The sequence below is a fragment of the Rhinolophus ferrumequinum genome, chromosome 2 (genome assembly GCF_004115265.2).
Source record: "Rhinolophus ferrumequinum isolate MPI-CBG mRhiFer1 chromosome 2, mRhiFer1_v1.p, whole genome shotgun sequence".
Taxonomy (NCBI): Eukaryota; Metazoa; Chordata; class Mammalia; order Chiroptera; family Rhinolophidae; genus Rhinolophus; species Rhinolophus ferrumequinum.
In genome coordinates this window covers 105,629,803-105,654,079 of record NC_046285.1, presented here as the reverse complement: position 1 = coordinate 105,654,079, position 24,277 = coordinate 105,629,803, and the positions used below count along the sequence as shown (strand labels likewise).

The 24,277-nt window shown below is 51.8% G+C and overlaps 1 protein-coding gene across 3 annotated transcripts in view; it reads left to right on the top strand.

Moving 5' to 3' along the window:
* Nucleotides 1-22,213, top strand: part of TMPRSS2 (transmembrane serine protease 2) — a 33,853-nt gene extending 11,640 nt beyond the window's left edge. For all 3 annotated transcript variants that reach the window (XM_033088813.1, XM_033088803.1, XM_033088817.1), the window contains exons 4-14: nucleotides 3,995-4,081; nucleotides 4,837-4,956; nucleotides 10,176-10,302; nucleotides 11,427-11,537; nucleotides 13,028-13,071; nucleotides 13,884-14,055; nucleotides 15,259-15,434; nucleotides 16,499-16,594; nucleotides 18,590-18,732; nucleotides 19,230-19,382; nucleotides 20,757-22,213. In XM_033088813.1, the coding sequence (XP_032944704.1) occupies nucleotides 3,995-4,081; nucleotides 4,837-4,956; nucleotides 10,176-10,302; nucleotides 11,427-11,537; nucleotides 13,028-13,071; nucleotides 13,884-14,055; nucleotides 15,259-15,434; nucleotides 16,499-16,594; nucleotides 18,590-18,732; nucleotides 19,230-19,382; nucleotides 20,757-20,768 (1,241 nt within the window). In that variant the 3' untranslated portion in view covers nucleotides 20,769-22,213. The remainder of the gene's footprint in view (nucleotides 1-3,994; nucleotides 4,082-4,836; nucleotides 4,957-10,175; nucleotides 10,303-11,426; nucleotides 11,538-13,027; nucleotides 13,072-13,883; nucleotides 14,056-15,258; nucleotides 15,435-16,498; nucleotides 16,595-18,589; nucleotides 18,733-19,229; nucleotides 19,383-20,756) is intronic.
* The last annotated feature ends 2,064 nt before the right edge of the window (nucleotides 22,214-24,277 follow it).

Below are 24,277 nucleotides of genomic sequence, written 5' to 3'. Positions count from 1 at the left end.
TTGCGGGAATCCCTGGGCTGCAAAGGTCTTCACGTTCCCTTAACTCTCCGGTCCCAGCTTTGCCTGTACCACCCAGGATGGTCTTTCAAGATGGGCGTCTCTGTACTGTTTCTTGCCTGCGTGGTTTATCTTGAATGAATTGGTAAAGTCCCGATGCAGGAATAAACGGATCTTTCTTTGTGGCACTTCCCTGGATACCACAAGTCAGGTTGCAGGTGCTCCATAAGGATTTTCTGTTCAGTGAATGAAGCGGCTGGTGTGGTTATGGCCCAGAAGTTTCTGTGACTTTCTCTTGGCTTTAACAATCTTGTGGCTGGATGTAGAGAAGGGCTGAGAGGTCGAGGGTGCGTGCCCTCGCTTATCACTTAATTCCATCTTTCTTATACCTCATTCATCTCCCCTGTTTGCATCTCACTCTGTCTTCTTTCTTTCCAGACCCCTTCTCCTTACACCCTCTGAATTTTGATGCAGGCTAGTTTAAGTGTTAGGAATTGCCCAGACAGAACTAGCACGGCAGTGGACTAGTACAGCTGGTACTAGTCCAATTACAAAACTGGTACAGTGGCTATCCCAATGAACATTTTATTGATAATGTTTTCGGTCTTATTTTGGGATATACACATACTTGTGCAGTTGAAGATGAGTAGCAGAGTGCATTTCCATGTACCCACCACCACAGCATACAGAATCGAAATAATACCTGTACTATTTGAAGCCCCCTTTCTGTATCCTTCCCCAGACATCCCCAGCTCCTAACGAGCACTGCCAGTCCTGTATTTCTGTCCCAACACTTGCGTCTGCTCCCCTCACCTTTCACACACAGCTTTTCCAGCCAGCTCCTTCTGTCTCTCAACCTCCACCCTCTTTTATTCCCGCGTTTTCTATTCCACTGCGTTCCTCCTTCATCATCCCGTCTCCTTTCCTGGCTCTCTCTTTCCCTCTATTAGTTTCTCTCTGCTCAAGGAAATTGCGCTGATGTCTTTCTGGTGGTTGGTTGGATAGGTCGAGACCAGTGGTTCTCAATGGGGGGCGATTTTGACCCCCAGGGATGTTTATCTGGAAACAGTTTTGGTTGTTTTTAACTCGGCGGGGGGGCGGGGTTGCTACTGGCATCTCCTGGGTAGGTGCCAGGGATGCTGCTAAACATCCTACAGAGCGCAGGACACCCCACAGCCAAGAATGACCAGCCAAGATGTCAGCAGTGCCGAGGCTGAGAATCCCACTCTTAGTCTGTCATGGTGGCAGGAAGGACGCCAGGTGAAGAGGGTTAAGGAACCCTGGCAGTGGTACCCACCTCCTAAACAAAGAGGACAGTGGTCAGAAGCCAGGGGTCTCCTCTTGAGGTCAGCACGTTCAATGGGTGGCACTTATACCAGTGACCATCCAACCCCAGCTGACAGAAAGAGCCCGTTTTCCTGACTCCCACGTTTCCACTTTTCCAAGGGAGAAACTGGTAAAGACAGGCAGTTGGACAGGGATCTATAAATCCCTTGTCAGTTATTCTTAGAAGGCCATGAGCCTACACATAGGATTTTTCATTATAAAACTGCCCTTTAAACTCAAACATAGCTCACTGAACTTACCGTGGTATTATTCTTAGAGTATTTTATTGGCTTATAACATAGAGAAACAAATATATTTTATAAGTGTAATGTTTGGCCTTTGGAAGTATTTAAAAAAAATAATATACTCTTATTCTTAGAGTAGTTTTAGGCATACAGAAAAATTGAATGTAGGGAGCACCTGTATACCACCTTCCCGCGCCCCCAAAATTTCCCGTCATCTTATCTTGCTGTGGTGCCTCTATCTGTTACAATGCTGAGCCCATATTAACTGAAGTCCATAGTTTTCAATTAGGATTAGACTCTTTATTGTATCTTCTATGGGTTTGGACAAATGTATAGTGACAGGCGTCCATCGTTACAGTATCGTACAGAACCGTTTCATTCCCTAAAAATCCTCTGTGCTCCACCTGGTCATCTCTCCCTTCCTCCGTCCTCCCAACCCCTGGCAACCCTGATCTTCTTATTCTCTGGCTCCATAGCTTTGCCTTTTCCCGGAGATCATGCAGTTGGAATCATGCGACATGTAGCCTTGTCAGAACCTTGACAGTATTTTGCAAGTTACTTAACTAGCACAAATCAGAAGCTTTCCCACCAGGAGTACAAGGGACATTTTTGGATTTAAGGTATCTGTTTTGCTTTAGCAAGTCATAGGTGTTTCGCATTGAATCACAGCTGGGTTTTGGAGAATTGAAGGTCAACAAGCCTAGGACGCAAATAATCGACACTGGAAACGGTAGGGCTGAATCACCAGCCGACTAAATTGATAATGATGAAGGGAAATGAATAGTAAGTTATCATTAAACTCAACAATAGACGCAGTGGCAAACCAGCAAGTCAAGATGCTTGTCCACCAAAGGTAAAACCAGGGGTCCCTACTGCCCAGAGCAGCTCCGATTGCCACTGAGCGTCAGGTAACATCACCTAATCTAATATTCCCCAACTGTCCTGGCAAGTTCTTTTATCTTAGATAAAATGACATACAGGAAAGTCGCCCCAATGAAGAGATTATCCTTGGCCCACGGGTCAGATTGGCCATTTGGAATTTCTCCTGGGAGAGCTGCCCCCGAGACTCCACCCTGCCTGCCTCAGAAATAATCGCTCTTGGCGAGTTCTGATAATGTGGCTGGGAGCCACTTGGCGTTCCTCAGACCTTGGCTCTGGCCTCACCTGGGAGCCTGTTAGAACTGCAAATTCATCCTCCCGCTGCCCCGCCTGAATCAGAATCTCTGCTGATGCGGCCAGGAAACTGGTTATCAGGCTCTCCAGGTGGCTCCTAAACCTGTTCGGGTTGGAGAACAGACTGTGGAATTAGCAGAATGTGAGAATGAAATGTGAGGCGTGGCTTTGAGCAGAGGGGTCAGTTCTGGTCCATCGACTGCAGGGCTGAATTTCTCGCCCCGGCTGACTTCCCAAAGCACAAATGTGCCCGTGTAGGTACAGCAGGCCTCCCCACGCTCTTCCTGTCCGGCCTGGGTGTCCTCTGTATAAATTAAGAGGGATGGATGGCAGGTCCATTTAAATGTCCACCTCCCTGTGTCTCCTCCACCTCTTCACCTTCCTTCCAAGGTAAGCTCCCAGAAGCACCTGGGGCTGGGGCTGCCCTCCATGGATCAGTTGCTGGGGGTGGGGTTTCTGTCACTGTCCTCCAGACCTGGATACAACTTTTGGCTTACGCTCCGACCTACAGTGGCATGTCGGTTTGTTTCGATTAGAGAACATCGGTGACCTTTCCCAAATGCCTTTTTTCTTATCTGAAATGTTCCTGCCCTCAGACCAAAGGGCCACTGTCAGAACCTTCCTGAGCAGCAGGAATGTTCTTTCTGCATGTGCATTGTCCAGTGTGGCAGCCACTGACCACTGAGCACTGGAATTTGCATAACTATGCAACACCATTTAGCCACAATTAATTGAAGTACAAATAGCCACATGTGGCTAGTGGCTGGAATGGGACAGTGTGGGTCTGTAGTGTCCACTCACTAATAGCCTTGGGTGGGACAATTTATTCTTTTGCCTTGAGTGCCACTGGTGGGGAGATAATAGTTTGGGGGAACTTATTGTTGTTTTGCTTATGCACGTAATTACTGAAACAAGATATTTTTCCTCTTTCAGCCAATTTTTTACATAACCATTCATTTTTTCTATTTTTAAGACCATACTTTTTTTTTTTTTTTCCGAGAGCTTAACTTTAGTGTACGTTGCTTCACATCATGGCTTCCCGCTTTGGTTCTCCAAAAAGCATAAAGTTTAGTGCTCTGGAACAATCACGGCTCCTCCAGGACACGTTCTTCACATTCAAAGTCACACATTTAAGTGCATAAGAAATTATTATTTCTTGATAGGCTATATTATAAACGTAGTGGATTGAATCTAAGAGCGTGACTTCAAAGAAAACTTTGCAACTAACTTGTAAACTCGTTTCTTTTTCTCAGAGACTAAGAAAGCGCTGTGTATCACCTTCTCCCTGGGGGCCGTCCTCGTGGGAGCAGTGGTGGCCGCCGTCTTGCTCTGGAAGTTCAGTAAGTGCGGAGTGGCCCCCTTGAAGCAGGAGAGAGCCCTACTAGAGGCGGGCTGCCAGGTGCCCGCGCGTACAGGAGCCCTGCTCGCTGGGCGTGGGACCCTCCCACAGCCCTTGCTGAAGTTTCTGTCTTACAAGACGAGCCATCTTCTCTGCTTCTCTTGAGTTATGGTGATGCATGAATAACCATTCTTGGAAGCAGGCAACCTCATGTGGGTTGCGTGCTTCATCCTAATTTGTGAGTCGTCACAGTCCTGTGCCACTTGTGTGGTATTGACACATGCTGGGAGAAGCATTTGAGTTCACCCAGTGGTTTGGGGCACTAGGTGCCACCTGGCACTCGTGAGCACAGGTTCCCCATCTGGGGGCCACGCCTGGACTCCTGTATCACAGTATCCAGCAGTGGCTGCTTCAGGCTGGCTGTGCCCTGCCCCCTCCCCCCCACCTCCTTGAACGCAGCCCAGCCTCTTCCATCAGCCTGGGGCAGTGCTGACTCACAGGAGTCACCTGGGGGGCAGAGAGAAAGTGGAGCGCTGTCCAAATGCAAGGCGGGAAGTCCTGCCCACTGGCCCTGGAAGAAGCCCCCAGCCCTGGTTCCTTTGATATGTGAGCAGCAAGGACAGCTCCCCTCCTTTTCAAATTAAGGGGAGAAGGTTTTTCCCTCTGTCATGTGGGGCAGACAACGGAATTCTGGGGGTGCCAGGTGGCTCCCTTGGGTCCTCAGCCTGACTGGCATCTCCCTCCTGTCTCTGCAAGTGGAAAACAAGTGCTCGGTGTCCGGGATCGAGTGTGGCTCCTCGGGGACCTGCGTTAGTGCCTCTCACTGGTGTGACGGGATCCTGCACTGCCCCAGCGGGGAGGACGAGAACCGGTGCGGTGAGTCAAGGGACTGTGCACTCGGCCGTGGGAAGGCACCCCCCTGCCCAGGGGGCCTGGGCGCCTGGGGTCCGCCATGTACAGGGCATGTCGGTGCAGGCCTGCGTCCCCCATGTTGATGCATTATGTCATCAGTCCGGACCTGGAGCTTTGGGTTAACCCCGATTGGCAGGTGAGAAGACAGGCTCAGAGAGGGTGTGCTTCTGGCCCCACGTCACACAGCTGGTAGGAGTCACGCAACAAGGCCAGGGTCACTGGGACCTGCACACTCCCTACTGCTACAGGGTGTCACCGCATGGCAGTGAAAACGAGCAGAGTTTTCAGTGTAAAGGTGCGAGCGTGCTGTGTAACAGGCTGTAATGGGAAAATGATGTTTGAATCTGGGAGTCGTGCTAATGTCCACATATACGAGGACGGACAATTAAGCTCACGAACTTTCTATTGTGTAAGTGCACACACCCAGAGTTAAAGACTCGTCCTGTGATCTGATAATGTTGCACCCAGTTAACGCTGGAGAAAGTCAGTGTCTGCTTCATGGTCATTTTTCTTCTCCTGAGACGATCTTGGCGAGGTTTCTTTTCCTGCACATCCCTGTTTGCAGGTCGCTGTCCCTGCGTGGGTTGTCCTGTCGGTCCTGGCTCGTGGATTCCTCCGAGAGGCAGCCTGGGTCCTGTGCTCGCCCTGCATGGTTGCTCTGCCTGGTTGACTGTGTCTGCAGCTGGATACCTTGGTCTCGGTGCCAGGAGCTCCTGCAATAGTGTTACATGCTTCCCGGCCGGGGACTGTTTGTACTTGCAAGTGACTCACTCGCTCCTTAAACTTTCAATGGAGTGCCTTGCCTTTGTTTCAGTGATAATATATTTGTCACCATTTTCTGAACTAAAGTAGGGAGTTTTTGAGGTTGAGCAGAGTGTGGAATGGCTTTTGATGTTTTCCCACACGTGCATGCGCGACTCGACTCCAGCAGGATGGTCTCATATGTGACCGGGAGGCACTTGCTCTTGTCTTAATATTTAAGTTGTACTTATTTAAGCACTCGAAGAGTTAATATACGCGAATAGATCAGAATTCAGGAAGTAACAGAGGGTATGCAGTACAAGGCCTCACCTCCCCCAGTCCGCCCACACACACACTCACACACACTCATATGCACTCACACGCTGTGACACAATGGAAAGTATATATTGGTCTCTGCCCCCAGCTCCTGGCACAAAGCCTCTGAAACCTTATCGTTTCCTAAGTGATAAAATCACTAGGAGCATCTTTGGTTCTTTCTAATGTTTGGTCTTTGATTCCAGTTCCTGGCACAGGGCTCCCGAAACCCTGGTCCTTCCCTGGGTGAGGAGTGTCTTTGTTCTGCTGAGGTGACTCTGGGAGGGCACCAGGATGGCTCCTGGATGGGGGCTGGTCACCAGAAAGGACAAGCCATGGTCAGAGGCTGGGAATTTTTAGTCCCACCCAGGAGAGAGGAGGGCTCACCATGGAGTTGATGAGCGAACCTGCCTACGTGAGGAACCTCCATGAACCCCAATGGCGTGAGGGTCGGGGAGCTTCCGGGTGGGTGAGCACGCGGGGACCTGGGAGGTGGCACTTCCATGGGCCCCACCCTCCGCATCTCTCCATCTGCGTGTTCATCTGGGTCCTTTGTCTTACCCTTTTCTAATAAGCCCGTAACAGAAGCATGTTTTCCTGACTTCTGTGACGCCCTCTACCAAATTAATCGACCCAAGGAGGGGGTCACGAGAACCTCCATTTGGTCAGAAGCACGGGTGACAGACAACCTGGACTTGCGACTGGTTTCTGAAGGGGGCAATCTCGTGGGGCTGAGCCTTTTTCCTGTGGGATCTGACGCTGTCTCCAGGTAGGCAGCATCAGAACACAGGGTAGAACGCCCGGCTGGTATGGAGACTTGCTTGGTGTGGGCAAAAGTCCCATGCACACTGGGTGACCAGACGTGTCAGAAGTGAAGTGTTTTGTGAGAGCAGTAAAGGAGACACACAGGAAACAAAGACAGCAGGGGGAGGAAAGAGCTGGGTTGTGTTCCTAACTCACACACGCATATACACACCAGGTACCAGGTATGCAAACACACACCACATGCATGCGCGCGCGCACACACACACACACACACACACACAGACTCATATACACGCTCACACACACTCCTGTTCACCAGCCCATCACTTTTTTTGTTTGTTTGTTTAGGGGCAACTAAAAGAGTTTTTTGCTTCTCCTTCCAGAGTGTTTGCATAAAAAAAACCAAATATTGTTTGCACGCTTAATCCCCCCATTTCCCAGTGGTTACCACCCAAGGGACTCTCCAGCATTGGGTGGCACATCCTGAAAACCATGTTTCCCCCTCTCTCTCTGCTGTCCAGTGCCCCGGTGCTTGGACGGGCCCTTGGTACCAGTTTCTTCCCTGGCGCTCTTTTGCTGTGACATGCATGTGCCAAACACAAGAGCGTATTGTAGGACATATTCCCAGAAATAAACTGCTGGGTTGAAGGGCTTGAGAGTTTATAAGTCACTAGGTCCTCCTCCACATGGGATTATCTCATTTCCATATTGACTGTTTACATAAAACAAAGCAGATGGATGTGACGTTGTGTGTGACCTATGTTAGAGAGAACACCCGTGTGATGTGCTTTTAATCTGTGCTCCTCGTAAATGCATATCTCCTAACACTAAAGAACACCGCCGGCCGTGGAAACCCTTCAAGAAAGTGGGCATAGCTTGCTTTCCAAGGGCAAATGCATATGTATATATTCTTAACACTAATTCACTTTCTTAGTCTATTGCTACACTCTGTGAGAAATCAAGTGTCAGAAAGAAATGGAAGAGCCACTTGAGGTGACACAGTTCACATACTGTTTTGGACACTTGAAATTTGCTAAGAGAGCAGATCTAAGTGTTCTCACCACAAAAAGGAAGGAAGGAAGGAAGGAAGGAAGGGAGGGAGGGAGGGAGGGAGGGAGGGAGGGAGGGAGGGAGGGAGGGAAGGAGGGTGGTAACCCTGTGAGGTGATGGATATTTTAATTGACTGTGGTGAACATTTCACAATGCATAGGGGCATCAAAACACCTAGTCGTGCACCTTGAATATATACAGTTTTTATTTGTCAATTAAACCTCAGGAAAGCTAAAACATTCCTAATGCTTAAAGAAAAGGCTGCTGGAGACCTGCTGCAGTGCTGGCGATCACCTGTCATCTTTTCTTAGTTAGCGTGTGAATGCAGATAGTTGCAAGGGAAAAAAAAATCCCCAAACTCTCCACAGATCAAGAATGAAATGTCTCCCTTACTTTCTATCACAATGTCAGTTTTATTTTTAATTTTCGAAGTACATGTAATTCCGGTTACTTTAAAAATTTTAGTAGACTCTGTTCTTTAGGGTAGAGAGCAGAGTTCCCCTCTCCCTACAGTCGCCCCTGTGTTTAACATCTTGCATTAGTGTGGTACCTGCACTACAATCAATGAGCCGACGTTGATACGTTATTATTAACTCAAGTCCTTAGTTCACAGTAGGGTTCACGCTTGGTGCTGTAGACAATGCATAATGTATTTGCTTTCGGACAGTAGGTTTGGACACATGTACAAAGACAGGTCTACATGCTTATAGTAATATCACACAGAATTGTTTCAGTGCCCTTCAAATCCTCTGTGCTCCTCCTGCTCACCCCAGACCCAGGCAACGATTCATCTTTTTACTTAACCATGGTTTTGCGTTTTCCAGAATGTCATATATTTGGAATCATCCATTACGTAGCCTTTACAGATCGGTTTCGTTCACTTAGTGAGATGCATTTGAAGTTTCCCCAATGTCTCTTCCTGGCTTGAGAGCTCACTTCCTTTTAGCTGAATAATAGTCTGTTGTCTGGCTGCGGTAGGTTTGTTTATCCACTGACATCACACTTGGCTAGCGCACAGATGGCATGTCGGGTCAGTCGTCACAGAAGCATTGGGAAATAATCAGACCAAGGCTGGTATTTCATGGAGGAATGTCAGTCACGCTGTCCGGTGAGTCGGGCCGCAGACGGAGGCGACAATGAGGCCTGAGAAGAACCCGGTCCTCATTTTACACTCTGAGCCCACACAGTTCCCCGCAAACAACAGAGCAAGGCTTTACATGAGCCTCTGGTTAATCCAAGTAGAATTCCACTATGAATACCCACTTGTGTTCTTTTCTACAAGGAAATGTTCTCAGAATTCGAGGTTGTGGTTCCCTCTAGGGAGAAAGATGAGGGAATGGAACGGGGAGGGGGCTTATACTGTCTTCATAACGTTTTATCTTTTTAAACAAAAGAGCTATGGTTGTTTCGGCTGAACAGTGAATTTAGAGGGGGAGCCTTACACCAGGTATTTGGCACATCCTTGGGCGTTCTGCCAGAGTCCAGGGTTTTTTTGGGGGATACGGGGGAGAAAGAGAGAGAGAGAGATAGAGGGAGAGGGAGAGAGGGAGAGAGAAAGAGAGAGAGAGTTGACTTGCTACTTAGAGCAATTGTTGAAAGAGCATTTTTCCAAAAACCTTTTATCTTACTCATTTATTTCTTAAAAATAGTCTTATTGAGCTATAATTTACATACCATAAAATTCATCCTTTTCAAGTATACAGTTCAGTGGTTTCCATATATTCACAGCTATCACCACCGTCAAGTTTAGGATATTTTCATCACTTCAGTAGGAAGCCTTGAACTACCGCCCCCTGTCCCCCCTTCCACACCTCCCCCAAGTCCTAAGCAACCACTAACCCACTTTTGGTCTTTGTGGATTTCCTACCCCAGACGTTTCATAGAAATGGCATCAGACAGCATGTAGCACTTGTGACTGGCTTGTCACTCAGCACACTGTCTTCAAGGTTCCCTCACGCTGTAGCGTGTGCCCCTTCATCCCTGTCATGGCCGAAGAATATTCCACTGTGTGGATGGACCACGTATTGTGCGTCCTCAGTTGACGGGCATCTACGTTGCTTCCACCTTTGGCTGCTGTGACCAAGGCTGCCGGGAGGATCTGTGAACAAGTCGTGTCTGTTTTCCGTTCTTTCGGGGAAAGAGCACTTTTTAGCGGGGAGACTAGATTGCTGGCCTCCCTCATGTGTGGTCGGCGCCTGGAGAGAGGGAACCCAGCACGGCCACCTCCGAGCCTTTGTGTCGGGCGCAGGGTGGGGCTCCCGTGGCCGTGGGGACAGTTGTCTGAAACTCATGGAGTGTCTCCCTTTGTGCAGTTCGCCTCTATGGACCAAACTTCATCCTTCAGGTGTACTCGTCCCAGAGGAAGTCTTGGCACCCGGTATGCCAGGACGACTGGAGCGAGAACTACGGGAGGGCGGCGTGCCAGGACATGGGCTACAGGTGAGCGTGGGGCCCCGTGGGCTCAGGAAGCGGCTGCGGGGCCAGGATGACCGTGACAGGCAGCGGGAACTTACGGGCAGTGCTTCTCACTGTCCCCCTGCCCCCCCCAAGTTGTCTCCTTCCCCGAGCTGATGTGGAAAAGCAGCAGATAGGACTTGTGCCCGTGGCATCCACCCCTGCTTCCTCCTGAGTCTAGTGAGTGTCGCTCCTGCCACGCAGCCTGCCTTGACCTCCATCCACCCCTGGATACTCAGGACCATCCAGTGCCGTGGGTGGCAGGAGCCAGGGTGCTGACTGAGGGCCTCTGTGGGTGGGGGTGGGGGTGGGTGAGTGGGGAGGGCTGGATGGGGGAGGCGAGCAGGAACAGATACTGCGTGACCTTCATGGCACACATGCGACCTTCACTGCATGCACCTGGAGGCACTGCAGGCTCCGAAACAGGAGAGAACTGCTCATCAGACGGACGTAGGAGAATTCATTTCTGTGCACAGCCATGGGGGAGGTCGGAGAGGGGGAGGGAGCTCCCCCCAGAGGCCCGGCCGGGCTCACTGAAGCACCCCTGGGGAGATCTAGGCTGCGCTTTGGCCTCATGGGGAAAGGCCATGTGATTTTATTACCATCTTCTCTTCCGTGGGGTGACTTCCATGCAATTCTAGGGTTTCTCTATATGCCAGTTCTCAAAATGAATGACCTCTTGATAAGAAAGTTGGCGTCTCAGCTAGTGCAATACTTCAAAATGCCACCCCCACATTGCAGGGTCGCATGACACAGTGAAGCGCCCATCTTGGTTCAGGACCTGCATTTATAACTGGGGGCATGTTAACTTCTGTACATTTTGTTAGATCGTGTGTATTCACACATCCCTGTTCGCATCATTTCTTTATTCTAACCCAAACTAGATTAGGAACACAACCAACAGACGACTTTTACCTGACACGTCAGGGTTATTGGATTGAAAGACGGTTATAACAGTCATTGGATTAGAACTTGGGATTTCGTTTTCCAAAATGCTAAGGCGTTTCTCTTAATCTGAACCTCATACAAAAGACGTATTGTGATAGCGTTGGATTTGTGATTGCCTACCACTGAACCATCATTTTTATACGATTTTCTGCCTTTTGTAGGAATAGTTTTTATTCTAGCCAAGGAATAGTGGATGACAGCGGGGCCACCAGCTTTATGAAACTGAACATAAGTGCTGGCCACACCGATCTCTATAAAAAACTCTACCACAGGTAGTTGTGATTTCTCTCCTCCTTGGAAATAATGTTATACTGAGACTGTCGGGGGCGTCATGGGGAATGAGTGTTCTGAGTCTGATTTCCCTGAGCCGTGATGCCGGGTGTGGTGAGTCTCTCATCACGAGGTGACGGGACTCCAAGCAGGACCGATCACCCCGAGCGGCTCGGGGTTCATCCTGGGGAAGCGGCGTAGGCGGCAGGCAGGTGCCATTTCATTTGTGCCCCCTGCCCTCAATGGTGTTGGATGACGCTGCAAAACAGAATTCACGTTGTTGATTTGCATCACACTCTAGACATTAGAGATGGACCTACTGCGTGTCAGGAAGTGTCTCTAGGAATGCGACAGAGCACCTCGGGGTCCCAGCGGGGTGACCAAGTCATCCTACTTGCCCAGGACTTTGCCGTTCTCCGCACTAGAAGTCTCCTCCCCCGGAGCCCCCTCAGTCCCAGGCTGCAGTGATGGCTGGTCCCCAGCCCCAACCCTAGTGACAGACGGCGCTCAGCAAGGGCTGGGGAAGGAGAGGCTAGTTCAGTTCAGCCAACATTTCCTGTACCTCCAAGCTGCCTTGTGGGCTTGGGTGGGTCACGGTGTGTCCTGTGCATGGAAATAAAGCCAAAGGACGGGTCGCATGACTGACGGCTTAACCGGTTAGGAGGGTGAGGGAGAGGAGCGGGCTTCCACTGCTCGTTTTGTTTTGCCTATGTTTAAAATGCTCCAGTCTTCCTAGGATCATTATTGTCTGAATGTTCTTTGATTTAAGAGACAGTGTCCTTTGCATGAGACGTTCTCGGCTCCCAGGTCCCTGTCTCTCTGCCCCAGGTGGCTAGCCAGGCCATCACCTCCCCGCCTGCCAGGTGCTGTTTTAGGGGAGGACAAACTCATCAAGCAGCCCCTCCTTTCCTGTGAGTGGGAGGTTGAAAGCTCGTTTGCATTCCTGGTGGCCTGTGGCTGAGGTGTCCCGGGGACTGACTTCCGTGGAGGCTGTCTGTCTTAGGGGGAATGTGACAGGGTGAGCCCAGCAGGACGGGTGTGCATGGCCAGGTGGACCCATCAAAACAGTGAGGCTGTGGTTTGCTCATCGGAGAAGCTAAACACAGCTGCCTGGGCTCTGTACAGGCTGAGTGTTTCTTTGTCTTCCACGGATTCAGGGCTGAGCAGGGGAGGGGAGGCTGCCAACTCTCGGTGAGAGCCTTGGCATGTCACAAGGTGGATGCCACGTGTGGAAGAAGGAAGAGGTCATTGCCTGGCACATGGTGTCCCGTATACGTGGCAGGGGTGGGAGGACGTCTTTCCTCTTGCTTTCCAAAGACATCCGTTGGTCCCGAGTCTCTCTGCTCCCAGTGAGGCTGGTGAGTGGCCACTGTGTGCCCAGATGCTGGCGTTTTCGTGTCCAGGATAATGGACCTTATGATTCTTAGAAAACATTTCCTAATGGGCAGGTGTCTCCTCATTTATCGTGATCACAATTTCTCTTCTTTTGTAGTGATGTCTGTTCTTCAAAAACAGTGGTGTCGTTACGCTGTATAGGTGAGTCTTGGTTTTCCTCTTTGCTTCTAAGTAGGAGACATTCTATGTCTTCAGACACGTATGCCCTGTCTTTGGAAACGTGTGCCTCCCCCGAGGTGGTGTTGAGGGCTGGGGGGCCCCCATTTTGTGTCCAGATTGCTTATAGCTTCCAAGCCTTTGCTCAGAAGATCGACCACCATCCCTGCGCTCCCTTCTCTGGGACGGCCCTGTCCCTGTGCCCCTGGGGTCTTGGTCCTGAAGCTCAGCTTTTCTCATTGAAAAGGTGAGACCAGCAGATGCTCCTGCTGGACACACATCCCAGTGGTCCTGGCAGTAACTTCCCAGCTGGGCTCTGCTCAAGCTTCTTTAGGTACCAAGAGGGCACAGTGCCCGCCCCGCCTCCTGACCCACCGGCCTCCTTGTGGGGAATGAGACCTGCACACACCAGGAAAGCCCTCCTCACTTTGTTCAGGAATCTTGGGCCTCTGAGCATTCCGTCCCTCTAAGACTCAAGGACACCCCGGGGACTTTGTTCTCCAGGACGCCCAGCTAGATGTCTGGACTCACAGCGTCAGCAGAAGTTCTCTTCCTGGGGTGGCCTCGGGCGCTGGAGGAGAGTCCTGTCCTCCCTCCATCCAAAGGGAGACCAGGACACGCTCTCTAAAAGTCAGACCCCAGACAAAGGGGATGAGAGGTGGCAACAGTTGTCCACCAGCCCGGCGGCACCTTTGGGATGGGAGCCGTCTGGGCGCACGCTGCATGGGTGGGTGTCGGGATGGGGCAGGGTGGCCCGGATTCTGCTCGCTGGACGCTGTTGTGCTTGTCGCCTGCAGAATGCGGGGTCAACACGAAGATGAGCCGCCAGAGTCGGATCGTGGGTGGGACGAGTGCGGCCCTGGGGGACTGGCCCTGGCAGGTGAGCCTCCATGTCCAGGGGGTCCACGTCTGCGGAGGCTCCATCATCACCCCCGAGTGGATCGTGACAGCGGCTCACTGCGTGGAGGAGTACGTTCATGGTGGGACGAGGGCTCCTGGGTTTGCAGGTGGCTCTGTGGCATGTGGCCCTGAGCGATGTGTTTGACCTCTTCGAGCTCTGGGTTCCTGGTGTAAGTGGGGGTTCTGATGGCACCTGCTTCGGGGAGTCACTGGGAGGTCAGATGAGCTAATGCACACGAGGCATGTGGCCACGTCCCTCCCTTCACAATTATTCCCTGGGTGTCCACTGCACGGAGGGCTCTGGGCACAGGACGCAGGGTGGGACCGGGGCGTCACTGTCCCTTGCTGCCCTCTCAGGAGCTCTGACCTCCCCTGGGTGGTCATCCCTGGAGGGAGTGCACTCAGACACGCTCAGCGACCTCACGCTGCGCTGCCGGAAGGGTCCCTGTGGCCTCGGTGAACCACCCTTGGTCACAGCATTGCTCACCCAGACAGGCTGAGAAGGCTGAGGGGAGGCGTAACTTACAACGTTAGCTTTTGTGGAAGATACTGTCCCCTCCTTTTTCCTTTTTTGGTCACACGTCTATTTTGGAGGAAACACCACTCATCAGAGGTGTTTTTCTGGTTTAGAGTGTGGCTGGGCCTGGCTCAGCTGTGTGACCTTGGGTGGTTCACTCAAGGTGTCTGACTGCAGTGTCTGCACCTTGAGACAGATGTGCCGGCTCCTCCCAAGGGCTGTTGTGCAGGTTGAAGGGAGCGGCGTTTAGCACCCAAGCTTGTTCCCTCCCTTCCTTCCACTGGGCTCTGATGGCTCGCTCGGATTTGGGGTCCTCTTAAAGGGAAACCCCTACTTAGAGGTAATGCTTTCATGTCTATTAGACCTGGAGTCTATTCATCACTACGCATTTATTGAGCACCCACTGTGTGCCAGGAAATGCCATAGCATATAAAGATGGGTGAGACCCAGTGCTGCCAGAAGTGGGCTTTCAAACCTGACAGGCATTCAGTCCCGAGAAAAAAATGTTCTCGGAATTGCGAGGGTTTGTGGGCCGGTGCAGACACAGGGGTGACCCATGAGGCAAAGCGGGGGCTGGAAAGAAGGAAGGTGTGTGTGCGGGCAAGGCCGGGGGGACGTGGGGACCGAGGGTGGCCTGCCACCTCCTCACCAGCCTCGCTCTGTGGCTTTCGGCGAGTCGTGTCACCCACTTATGAAGACCATCACGTGAGTGTTTCCTGTCTGTGGTTCTAACGCCGTTCATCTTTGTCTTCCAGACCCCTGAATAACCCACGGTACTGGACAGCCTTTGCAGGAATTCTGAGACAATCTTTCATGTTCTACGGAAGTGGGTACCGGGTAGAAAAAGTGATTTCTCATCCGAATTATGATTCCAAGAGCAAGAACAACGACATTGCGCTTATGAAGTTGCAGACCCCTCTGACTTTTAACGGTACGTGCCTGTGTGTGTGGGGCTCAGGTGTGTGAACAGCTTTGACCACATCTCAAGGAGAGGTGGGTTGGGTAGAATGTGCTGTGAGAAGTGGGCGTAAGGGATTTGTGCTGCATCGGGGTGGCGTGTGGCAGGGCCAATGGACGAGTGCTCAGCACAGGCCACGTCCCCCCAAAATGTGCCTCTGTATGTGGCGGGAAGCAGTAACCCCCACATTTTGCTTCTGTGGAGAGCGATGATTCCATCAATGTGTGAAAGACTAGAAAAGGGTTTCAACCACAGCACCACTGACATCTGAGGAACCCCCAGCCTTGCCCACACATGTCAGGAACCAACCGCCCACCTCCCCTACCAGATATGACAAGCAAAGATGTCTCCAGATGTTGCCAGATGTCCCCTGGGGGCAAAATTGCCTCCAATTGAGAACTACTGTTCTAATTTTTTCACATAAATTCCTTTAAAAAACAACTTAAGACAGTAAAAAACAAATAGACTTTCCCTTAGCTTCTTATTTGGACCCCGTTCTAGTCCATCCAAGGATCCAGAATGCTCTAGCCCCATGTGGATACAGAAGACACAAAACCCCGTCTCTCCCCTTGAGGTGTTTGCATTCAAGTTCAGAAGCAATGTAGATGTAGAAAACCCATCTGTGGGAAGTGCCTCTAATACGGGCCTCCCAGGTGCAAGCGGGACGTACCCAACAGCTTTTGGCCACTGCCACAGGTGTGTCTTTTCTACCCTCTGTCACCTGGAGACATTGTGTATTTTTAATTTCTATTTTTTGAAGACTTGAGATTGAAGAAATGTTAATTGTGTATTTTTGGAAACAGAGCTAGCAGATAATTCTAATTGTAAGTCACATAACTTATAAACTCCGGAGGGGTCTAGCCAAGATGGAAAGTAGGAGTGCCAGGACCCGTTGGCATCGGAATTTCCCTTGGGCAGGATGGTGGTGGTACCAGGCCCAGCAGTGGACACATGGGAAGTCGGTCCAGGTGGAGATAATCACCCGTGGCCCTCAGTGAGACCTGGCTAGTTCATGGTGCTTTTTCTTCTTGAAACAGACAAAGTGAAACCCGTGTGTCTGCCCAACCCAGGCTTGATGCTGGAGCCCACACAGTCCTGCTGGATTTCCGGGTGGGGGGCCACCTACGAGAAAGGTGAGGCTCGTGAGCACGCAGGTCCCGTGGAACACAGCACTGAGTTTGAAGTGGGAAGTCTGGGTTTCAAGCGTGGTCCTACTACTAAATGATTGGATGACCTTGGGCAATTCACTCAGCCTTTGTACCTCAGTTTCCCCATCTGCTAAATAGAAACAATCCTACCTGCCCAACCAAATACACCATATTCTTATTAAGATCAAATGGAGCAATGTGTGGAAACTGCTGTTTGAAGGATAAAGGCCATATCGGTGTGAGACGTATAAAATTGCCCTGTGTTTGTGTCCCATTGTTGCCAAAGGGCCACCCTGGAAGACACTGCCCTTTGATGGCTGAGAGATAATGGACTTGGGGAGGATGGGCTTGCCTGGCTGCTGGTGGCCGGCTGCCAGCTGTCCAGAGCCTTTGTCCTCCTGCGCTGGTCCCACAGGGAGGGAGAAGCACCTGGACACCCAGCATGGGCCTGCTCAGCTTCCTTAAGTTATAATTTGCGTGCATCTCAGCTAACATTTTTCTAATGGAGGGATCCCAGCTATTTCATTGTTGTGGAGTGTTGGAAGTGCTTAGTGGTGTAAAGAAGCATTTTGTGTAGTGTTTACAGCCTTTGAAAAATGTTTCAAATTGTTTAGAATGGGGTGCAGAGTACAAGGGCTGGGTGACGTGGGGGCGTCTGGGGAGATAGTGGCGGTGGTGGGTATCCTGGCATCTCGTCTAAAAGAAGTTACCATGGTTGAGCCTCACAGCTGCGAGCAAGGCTTCATAGCAGCCGAGATGAAACGGAAAATCAACAGGTAGTAGGTGTAGCACCTACTACGGTGGGGACGAACACACCAATGAACAAAATAAAACAGAAATCTCTGCCCTCGGGAACTTGACCTTCTTGTGTGGATGCCTGGGGCAGGATGTGGCCGGACAAACAGGAAACGTAACTGAACTAGGTGCTTTCAAGTAGCAGAGGGTGTGACAGTCAGGGCCTGAGTGCTTTGAAGGTAGGAGGTAGTCAGGGAAGGCTTCTCGAAAGAGGTGACATTTGAGCCGAGATCTGAATGACAAGAACGTTTAAGGAACAGAAGGCCGAGGGGGGCTGGGGTGTGGTGAGCCAGGGACGAGGGGTGGGCTGGAAACAGATAGCGTGGGGTCTGATAGGCCTTGGAGAAGACACTGGCTTCCAGTCCTCGTGAGCTAGGGAGCCCTGAGGAAGCGTTAAGCGGGGGAATGACGGCTGTGTGGGGAGTCATGGGAAGGGGGCGAGGTAGACACAACAGGGTGGGGAGGGGTCCTCTGTGACAAGATGGCAGCTCGGATCCGGGTGGTGGGCATGTAAGTGGAGAGATCACACAACCGGGATTGAATGTCAGTGGGACAGAGGGTGAGAAGTCACGGGAGGACGGCCGCTAGCTTTGTGATGGGAGCCCCCTGGTGGGTGCCACTGCCTGAGCCAGGGGCTATCGGCGGGGAGGCCGTGGGGCACAGGAACCTGCATGCGAGGCTCTGTTTCAGCACGTTCACCCCGTGGTGCCCAGCAGACATTCTCGTGGAGGTGGAAAGGTGGGAGGCAAGAAGTAGCGACGCCACGTGCCGACAGCTGTTTATGAAGTGAGACAGAGCGTGGAGGGTGGTGTGGGATGGGAAAAAGTCCGTTTAAGGTGAGACACAAAAGCGCTCCTTGTGCACCCGGGATGGTCCAGTGAGGCGGGAGCAATGGACGAGGAAAGTTGATCCTATTTAACCGAGTCGCGGGGTGATGAGAGAGGATGATTCTAGAACACAGGTGGAGGCCCAGAACGCCAGAGGCAGGAAGTCTTCCCCTGAAACCAAACCCTAGAGATGCATGAAGGATGAGCCAGGCTCCCCGGGCTTGGGAGGAGGAGGGAGGCAGCAGGAGGGACGTGGACACCCGTCGAGTGTCTGCAGTGGGGCCTCTCCGGGACGAAGTCCCTCTTCCTGGCAGAGCGGCTGTCAGCACTGACTACTCGATGATATCGTCTGTCTCAGGGAAAACCTCGGAGGTGCTCAACGCCGTCATGGTGCCCCTAATCGAGCCCTGGCAATGTAACAGCAAATATGTCTACAATAACCTGATCACACCTGCCATGATCTGCGCAGGGTATCTGCAGGGGACCATTGATTCCTGCCAGGTAAGTGCAACCGTATTCAACCCTTGGGCCTTGCCTGGCCCACTGAGTCAGTGAGGAGAACCCCTCTCCCCACGGGAGAAGGGTCCCATGTCCCTGGGACACGCAGCCAGCTCTGGGGCAGCTGTGGGAAGTGACGGCAGCGAATGGTCACGGTGTGAAAGTTTTTGTACTAACACCACCCACGTGCCCTGCCTCCTCCGAAAGGATTTCATTTTGTCAGTGTCTGTGGAACCGAAGTTAAGTATTTTGTGTATTTTAAAATACAGACACCGATTTATTTAGTAACTCTTAGCTGGTGGAGACTAAAATTTGTCGCTGGTATAGTCTCTTCGGGGGATTACATTACTGTGACCTCCTTGGAGGAGCCGTGAAACCTGCACACCCACTCGTAACTCCCACTGAGGCTCCCCGCCCACCCCCCACCCTCTGGGCAAGATCAGCGTGTGCGTGAGCTGTGGTTTGAAATTCTGCTCTCCGTTCTTTGCTGTGTTCCTCAGGGTGACAGTGGAGGTCCTCTGGTCACTTTGAAGAGCAGCGTCTGGTGGTTGATCGGGGACACGAGCTGGGGATCTGGCTGTGCCAAGGCTAACAGACCAGGAGTGTACGGAAACGTGACAGTATTTACAGACTGGATTTATCGACAAATGAGGGTAACTTTCCCGTCTTTCTGACTGAAGTCTCTCGCTCGTGTCAAAGCCCAGATGTCTCTGAGGTGTGGCCCCACTGCAGGAAGCTGACTGCTGGACCCCCATGTGCGGGATGTAAACGCTGCCTCCCTTAGCGACGGTTTGCCGCCAGCATCCCCCCTCGCCCGTGTTCACCCCTCATTGCTGACGGGGCTCCACATGGTGGCGAACGCTGCACTTGGGCCTGTGCTCCGCTGACCACACTCAGTTCTGGCCCCCCCAGACCTCATTGGCCTGTAGTCTCTCCTGCACCCAGCCTTTCACTCCATGCTCTGGCCGGGTACGGCTTGCTCTGTCACAGCGTGGACATACAGTCCACTCCTTGGCTTGGCTCATCGCCTCCGACTTCTGCCGAGGGGCAGAGAGCAGAAGGATACACATTAACCAGCTGAATCGTGGTGGCGCCCTGTCCTCTTCTGGGCTATTGTGTACACTGGGCGAATCCCCAGGTGTGGAGGTGAAAGATCAGCCGGGCTTCTCTGGTACAAAAAGGTTGTGGAGACGGAAAGTCTCAGGGGCTCCCTGCAATCCTGCCCGCTCGGGCTCCTGGCCTGACTGACCCCTGCTTAGCAGGACCCCCTGCTCGGGCACGGCCTGGATGTTGGGCGACAACCAAATCTCTCTCCATCCCAAGGGCTCCAGGACTGGCAGTCTTCACCCCTTCTAGGGCTGGGTAGCTGGTGAAAGAAACAGTTCTATTGAGTCTCCTCTCAAGTCTCCAGTCTGGGGTGGGGGCTCCAGGCCAGAGGGCATTGCCTGACTTGGCCCCCAAATGAAACCATGGGACCTGATACCTTTAAGTGACCACAGCAGCTGGCCAGCCGCGTCTGGCAGAGGGCTGAGGGCTGGAAATAGACAACTGAGCTGCCCTGTTGGGAGCTGCATGGTGGAGAGAAGCTGCGGGGCTGGGGTGGACCGGGAAGGGGACGGTGTTCCAGACAGCTCAAGGGTGGTGAGCCAAGCCAGGGGGTGGACTGTATGTCCAGCGTGTGAGGGAGACGCTGTACGGGGCCAGAGCTTGGAGTGAAAGGCTGGGTGCAGGACTACAGGTAGACATCCAGGACGGTTAAACACTTGTCTGTCAGTGGCTCAAGGCCTGTGTCCCAGCTGTGCTAAGCAGTTTGCTTCCTCACACACCCCACACTCCCTACTCCCTCCAGGCCGAGCATTGCCAGCTGCGCTCCTCGAACCTCACGCCACAGGGGGAAAACCCCTTTGTCCTATTAAGCTTGCTTATTCGGTGTATAAGTGTCTCATGTCATTCTAGGGGGGAAAATGATTTTTCTACCGTTGTTTGTCTTGAGAAAATAACAGCATTTCTTTTTCCTTTTTGAATAGGCAAACAGCTAATCCACACCGCCTTGTGATTGGTGCCGTTCCACAAGGAAACGAAGGGGCTGATTTTTAATTCCCTGTGCATAATGTATCTTTAGAAATGATTCAAAGGTCCTCTCATTTTTATTAAATAGTGAACTTGTCTGTCTTTGGCACTCTCCACGGTTCTGTGCAGGCCACAGGGGCTCCTCCCGGGCCTGTGCTCCCTGGCCTCTTGTCCAAAAGGGGTGACCGGCCGGACTGGGTGTGGGCGCCTAGGCCACTGCAGGACGGAGGGATGCACCCGCCCTTTGGGATTTTCCTTCTGAGCCTGTCTGGGGCCTGGTTTTGGATGCACGGGGCTGGTGACCTCTTAGCTGCTGGACAGCTTGAGATAGAAAGAGAGGAAGCCGGCTGGGACCAGCAAGCGCCACCCTCTGGGGCCACCCCCGGGCTTGTCTCCCTACAAGAATTTTCACTGGTCATTTTTTAGTGCCTTCTTAGCAGCCCCGGATGGTGGCTGGAAATAAAGGGACCAGCCCTTCATGGGTGATGACTTGACAGTCACTTGGAAGGGCATCAGACACCTTCTTTTTTCTTCTTGCGGGGGTGAGAGTGTAGACGGAGCCAGACGTGCTCACCCCTGAGCGTCGCTGGGGTGGGTGGCCACGGCGTGTCGGTGGGGCTCCGCCCGGGGTCTGCCTTACCCCTAACCTCCTCCTTGGGGAGGAGTACTCCCCTGTGGTCCTCACAGGAGGGCCGAGTGGGGTGCCATGCTGACCCTCTTCAGGTCCGCTAATCACAGAAAATTGAGGTCACCTGGGGAAATCAGGGATGTGTGATTGAAAATACACTGTTTCCATGTCAAGTTTCCACACGTTACTACCTCAGTGCTCATGAAACCTTGGCTGTGACGCCTCTACTTCTCACACTTGGTTCCTGAAACCACTGTCCTTGCCAAGAATGAGTGGTGGCCAGCTTGAGCTGCTTTTACAAAGTGACTGGCTCCTAATTTCATGTTCTGTCAATGAGTTTGCTGAAGAACAGCACCTGTGCTTGCGACTAAGAAGAGAAAGGTGTATTTTGGACTCCCTGGGGCCCCTTATGTTTCCCCTGGGGGAAGGGCCACACTTGAATTGCCAAGTGGGGATGTGGAAATGCTGTGCTCTGAGCACTGCCTCCCCTCACGCATACTGGTTTCCAAGAGTGAAACGATGATTCTACTGCTGGGACCAACTTTGCAATGGAGGTCGCACAGCCCCGCTCACAGGGTGCTCCCCTGCACGTGCCTCAGTGACAGCAGCGTCCCCAGGGGCCTTCCAGACACACAGCACTGAGGTTCCTGCTCCTCAAGCCAGATTTTAAAAAGCCTGTCACGGTGAGAATGTTCCTTCCTTAGCGCTTCTTTTTATTTATGTGATGCCCCTCCCCCCTTTGTCTTGTTTTGTATCTTTTTTAAAAGTGTAAAATTCGATTGTGAAATATTGTACAAATAAATTATACATTTTTTCCAAATATTCACTGAGTCTTTGGAGGCCTGTTCCACCTCATCTGAGAATGGTAGGGGGACTCAAATTTTCCGCCATTCCCTTGGTTATCAAAACGCTGCTAGTATTGATTTGGGGGTTATGAGTAGATCTTAGCAAGTGAGCGAATTCACAAATGATGATTGAGTACACATCTAAAAACATCCACCCGGGCAGTTGACAATCTTCCGTTACAGTTTTCATTTTGGACTCACCTTGTGAATGGTTTTGTTTTAGGTTGAGGCTGAGATCTAGCCAGAATGCTGAGACTAGGGAAATAACTGATATGTTTGTATTTAAACCTTTCGAAAAAGTTAATTCGCTTAATACAAAAGGAGCCACAATACTATTAATAATAGTAAAGTGAACCCACGAATGTTAATAAAAGTACATGGCTTGTGCTGATTATTCTGTGGGTTCTGGCAGCCGGGCCGGTGGGAGCGTCCCCCACCTTGACTTGCCTCTTGCTGAGTTGTTGCGGGGACAGTCCCACCTTAGACTGGATCTGGCCTGTTCCCAGCTCTTTCTCCCTGTTCTGTGCTTAGTTCCCCTCATCCTGCTCCAATTTTGGAACCTTTGCCCCCCAGACCAAGGCGTACCCCCAGGGCCTGGCTTTGTGAAGGTCCACAGTCCCTGGTTGGTGACGACTCCAACAGCCACGTGCTGCTTTGAACGAGGTGATGGGTCACGTGAATGCCAGAACGCCCTGCCCCAGTGCACGCAGCATTTTACGAAAAGTGCTGGAACTTAGGCTACTTCTAAAGTAACATTTAAGAAATTCACCAGTGTACCAGCTACATCATTCTAAATGAATTAGCCTCCTAAATAGTGGTGAGTGAACCATCACTTTGCTGTGATGAAGGAGACTGATCTTGTCACCGCCTGAAAACCCACCAAACCACTGGGATCGTTTCCCCAGGAGGAAAGCAAAGGGGGGACCGGACAAAGGGAAAGCCAGCGCGGGTGCCCCTTTGCTGCTCTTCCGCCGCCTGGTGCAGGATTTGCTGCTGGGGATGGAGTCCTTTCCTACCAGACAAACACACCCCTTGGGGGACTGGTCCACCTTCCCCAGGCTGGGTGCTTTTGTCTTTGTTTTGCTCGAAAGGATAGTTAGTGATAAAGGCATATGCTCTGTAGCTTCTAGAGGATAGTCAGGAATCCAGAAAATCATTTGAACACGCACCCAGCATCTCCCACACCCCACTCCCTCCCTTAGCGTTTATTAAGCACCCGCAGCATGCCAGACCCCAGGTTCTAGAAAAACGGAGTGTCATGCAGGGTGTCATGCGGGGCCTCTGGTCCCGCTCCACACACAAGAACGCAGGACATAGTGAGGCCAAAAAGGAACACCCACGGAGCCATAGATAAGGGAGTCATACTACTATAGTCTCGCTGGCAGCTGGGTTGGAGACACAGGCAGCAGGAGCCACAAGATCCGCAGCCCACCGTCCACTTCTCTGCAATCTGCAACCCGCACTCCGCCGTGCTAACTGCAATCCGCGCTTGCAGGCTCAGCCACTATCTTCTTGCTAGCCCCCATGTTCTGCTAGCGTAGCCACAGCAGTTATATTAGTGGCCAATGGCTCACTGGTTACAGCTGACGGCCAACTAGCCACAGCTGATGGCCATCCAATCACAGTTGATGGCCATTTACTACCCGAGCCAGCTCCTTTCTATGTGAGGCCGAGAGCCTGGAAACGGCACTCCTGGCTCTGTCCCCACATGGAGGCTTTCCGTCAATTCAGTTCTCTCCGGCCCCTCACCCTGCTCTGTTCCAAACTCAGCTCCATCCTATGGGTCCACCGAGCGCCAGACTTACCTGGAGTGAGGGTCCATGAGTGGACATCATTGGTATTCTAGCATTTTCTGTACGGGTTGATGGACCTTCAAGGCAGATGTTTTTGGTCAGGCAGCAGAATCTGGGGACACAGGTTGTGATCCTGGTGCTGCCTCTCATGGGGATGTGGGGTACAGCAGGGGCAGTTCAACCCCTTGCCTGAGCCCCGCTGCGCTCTGCAG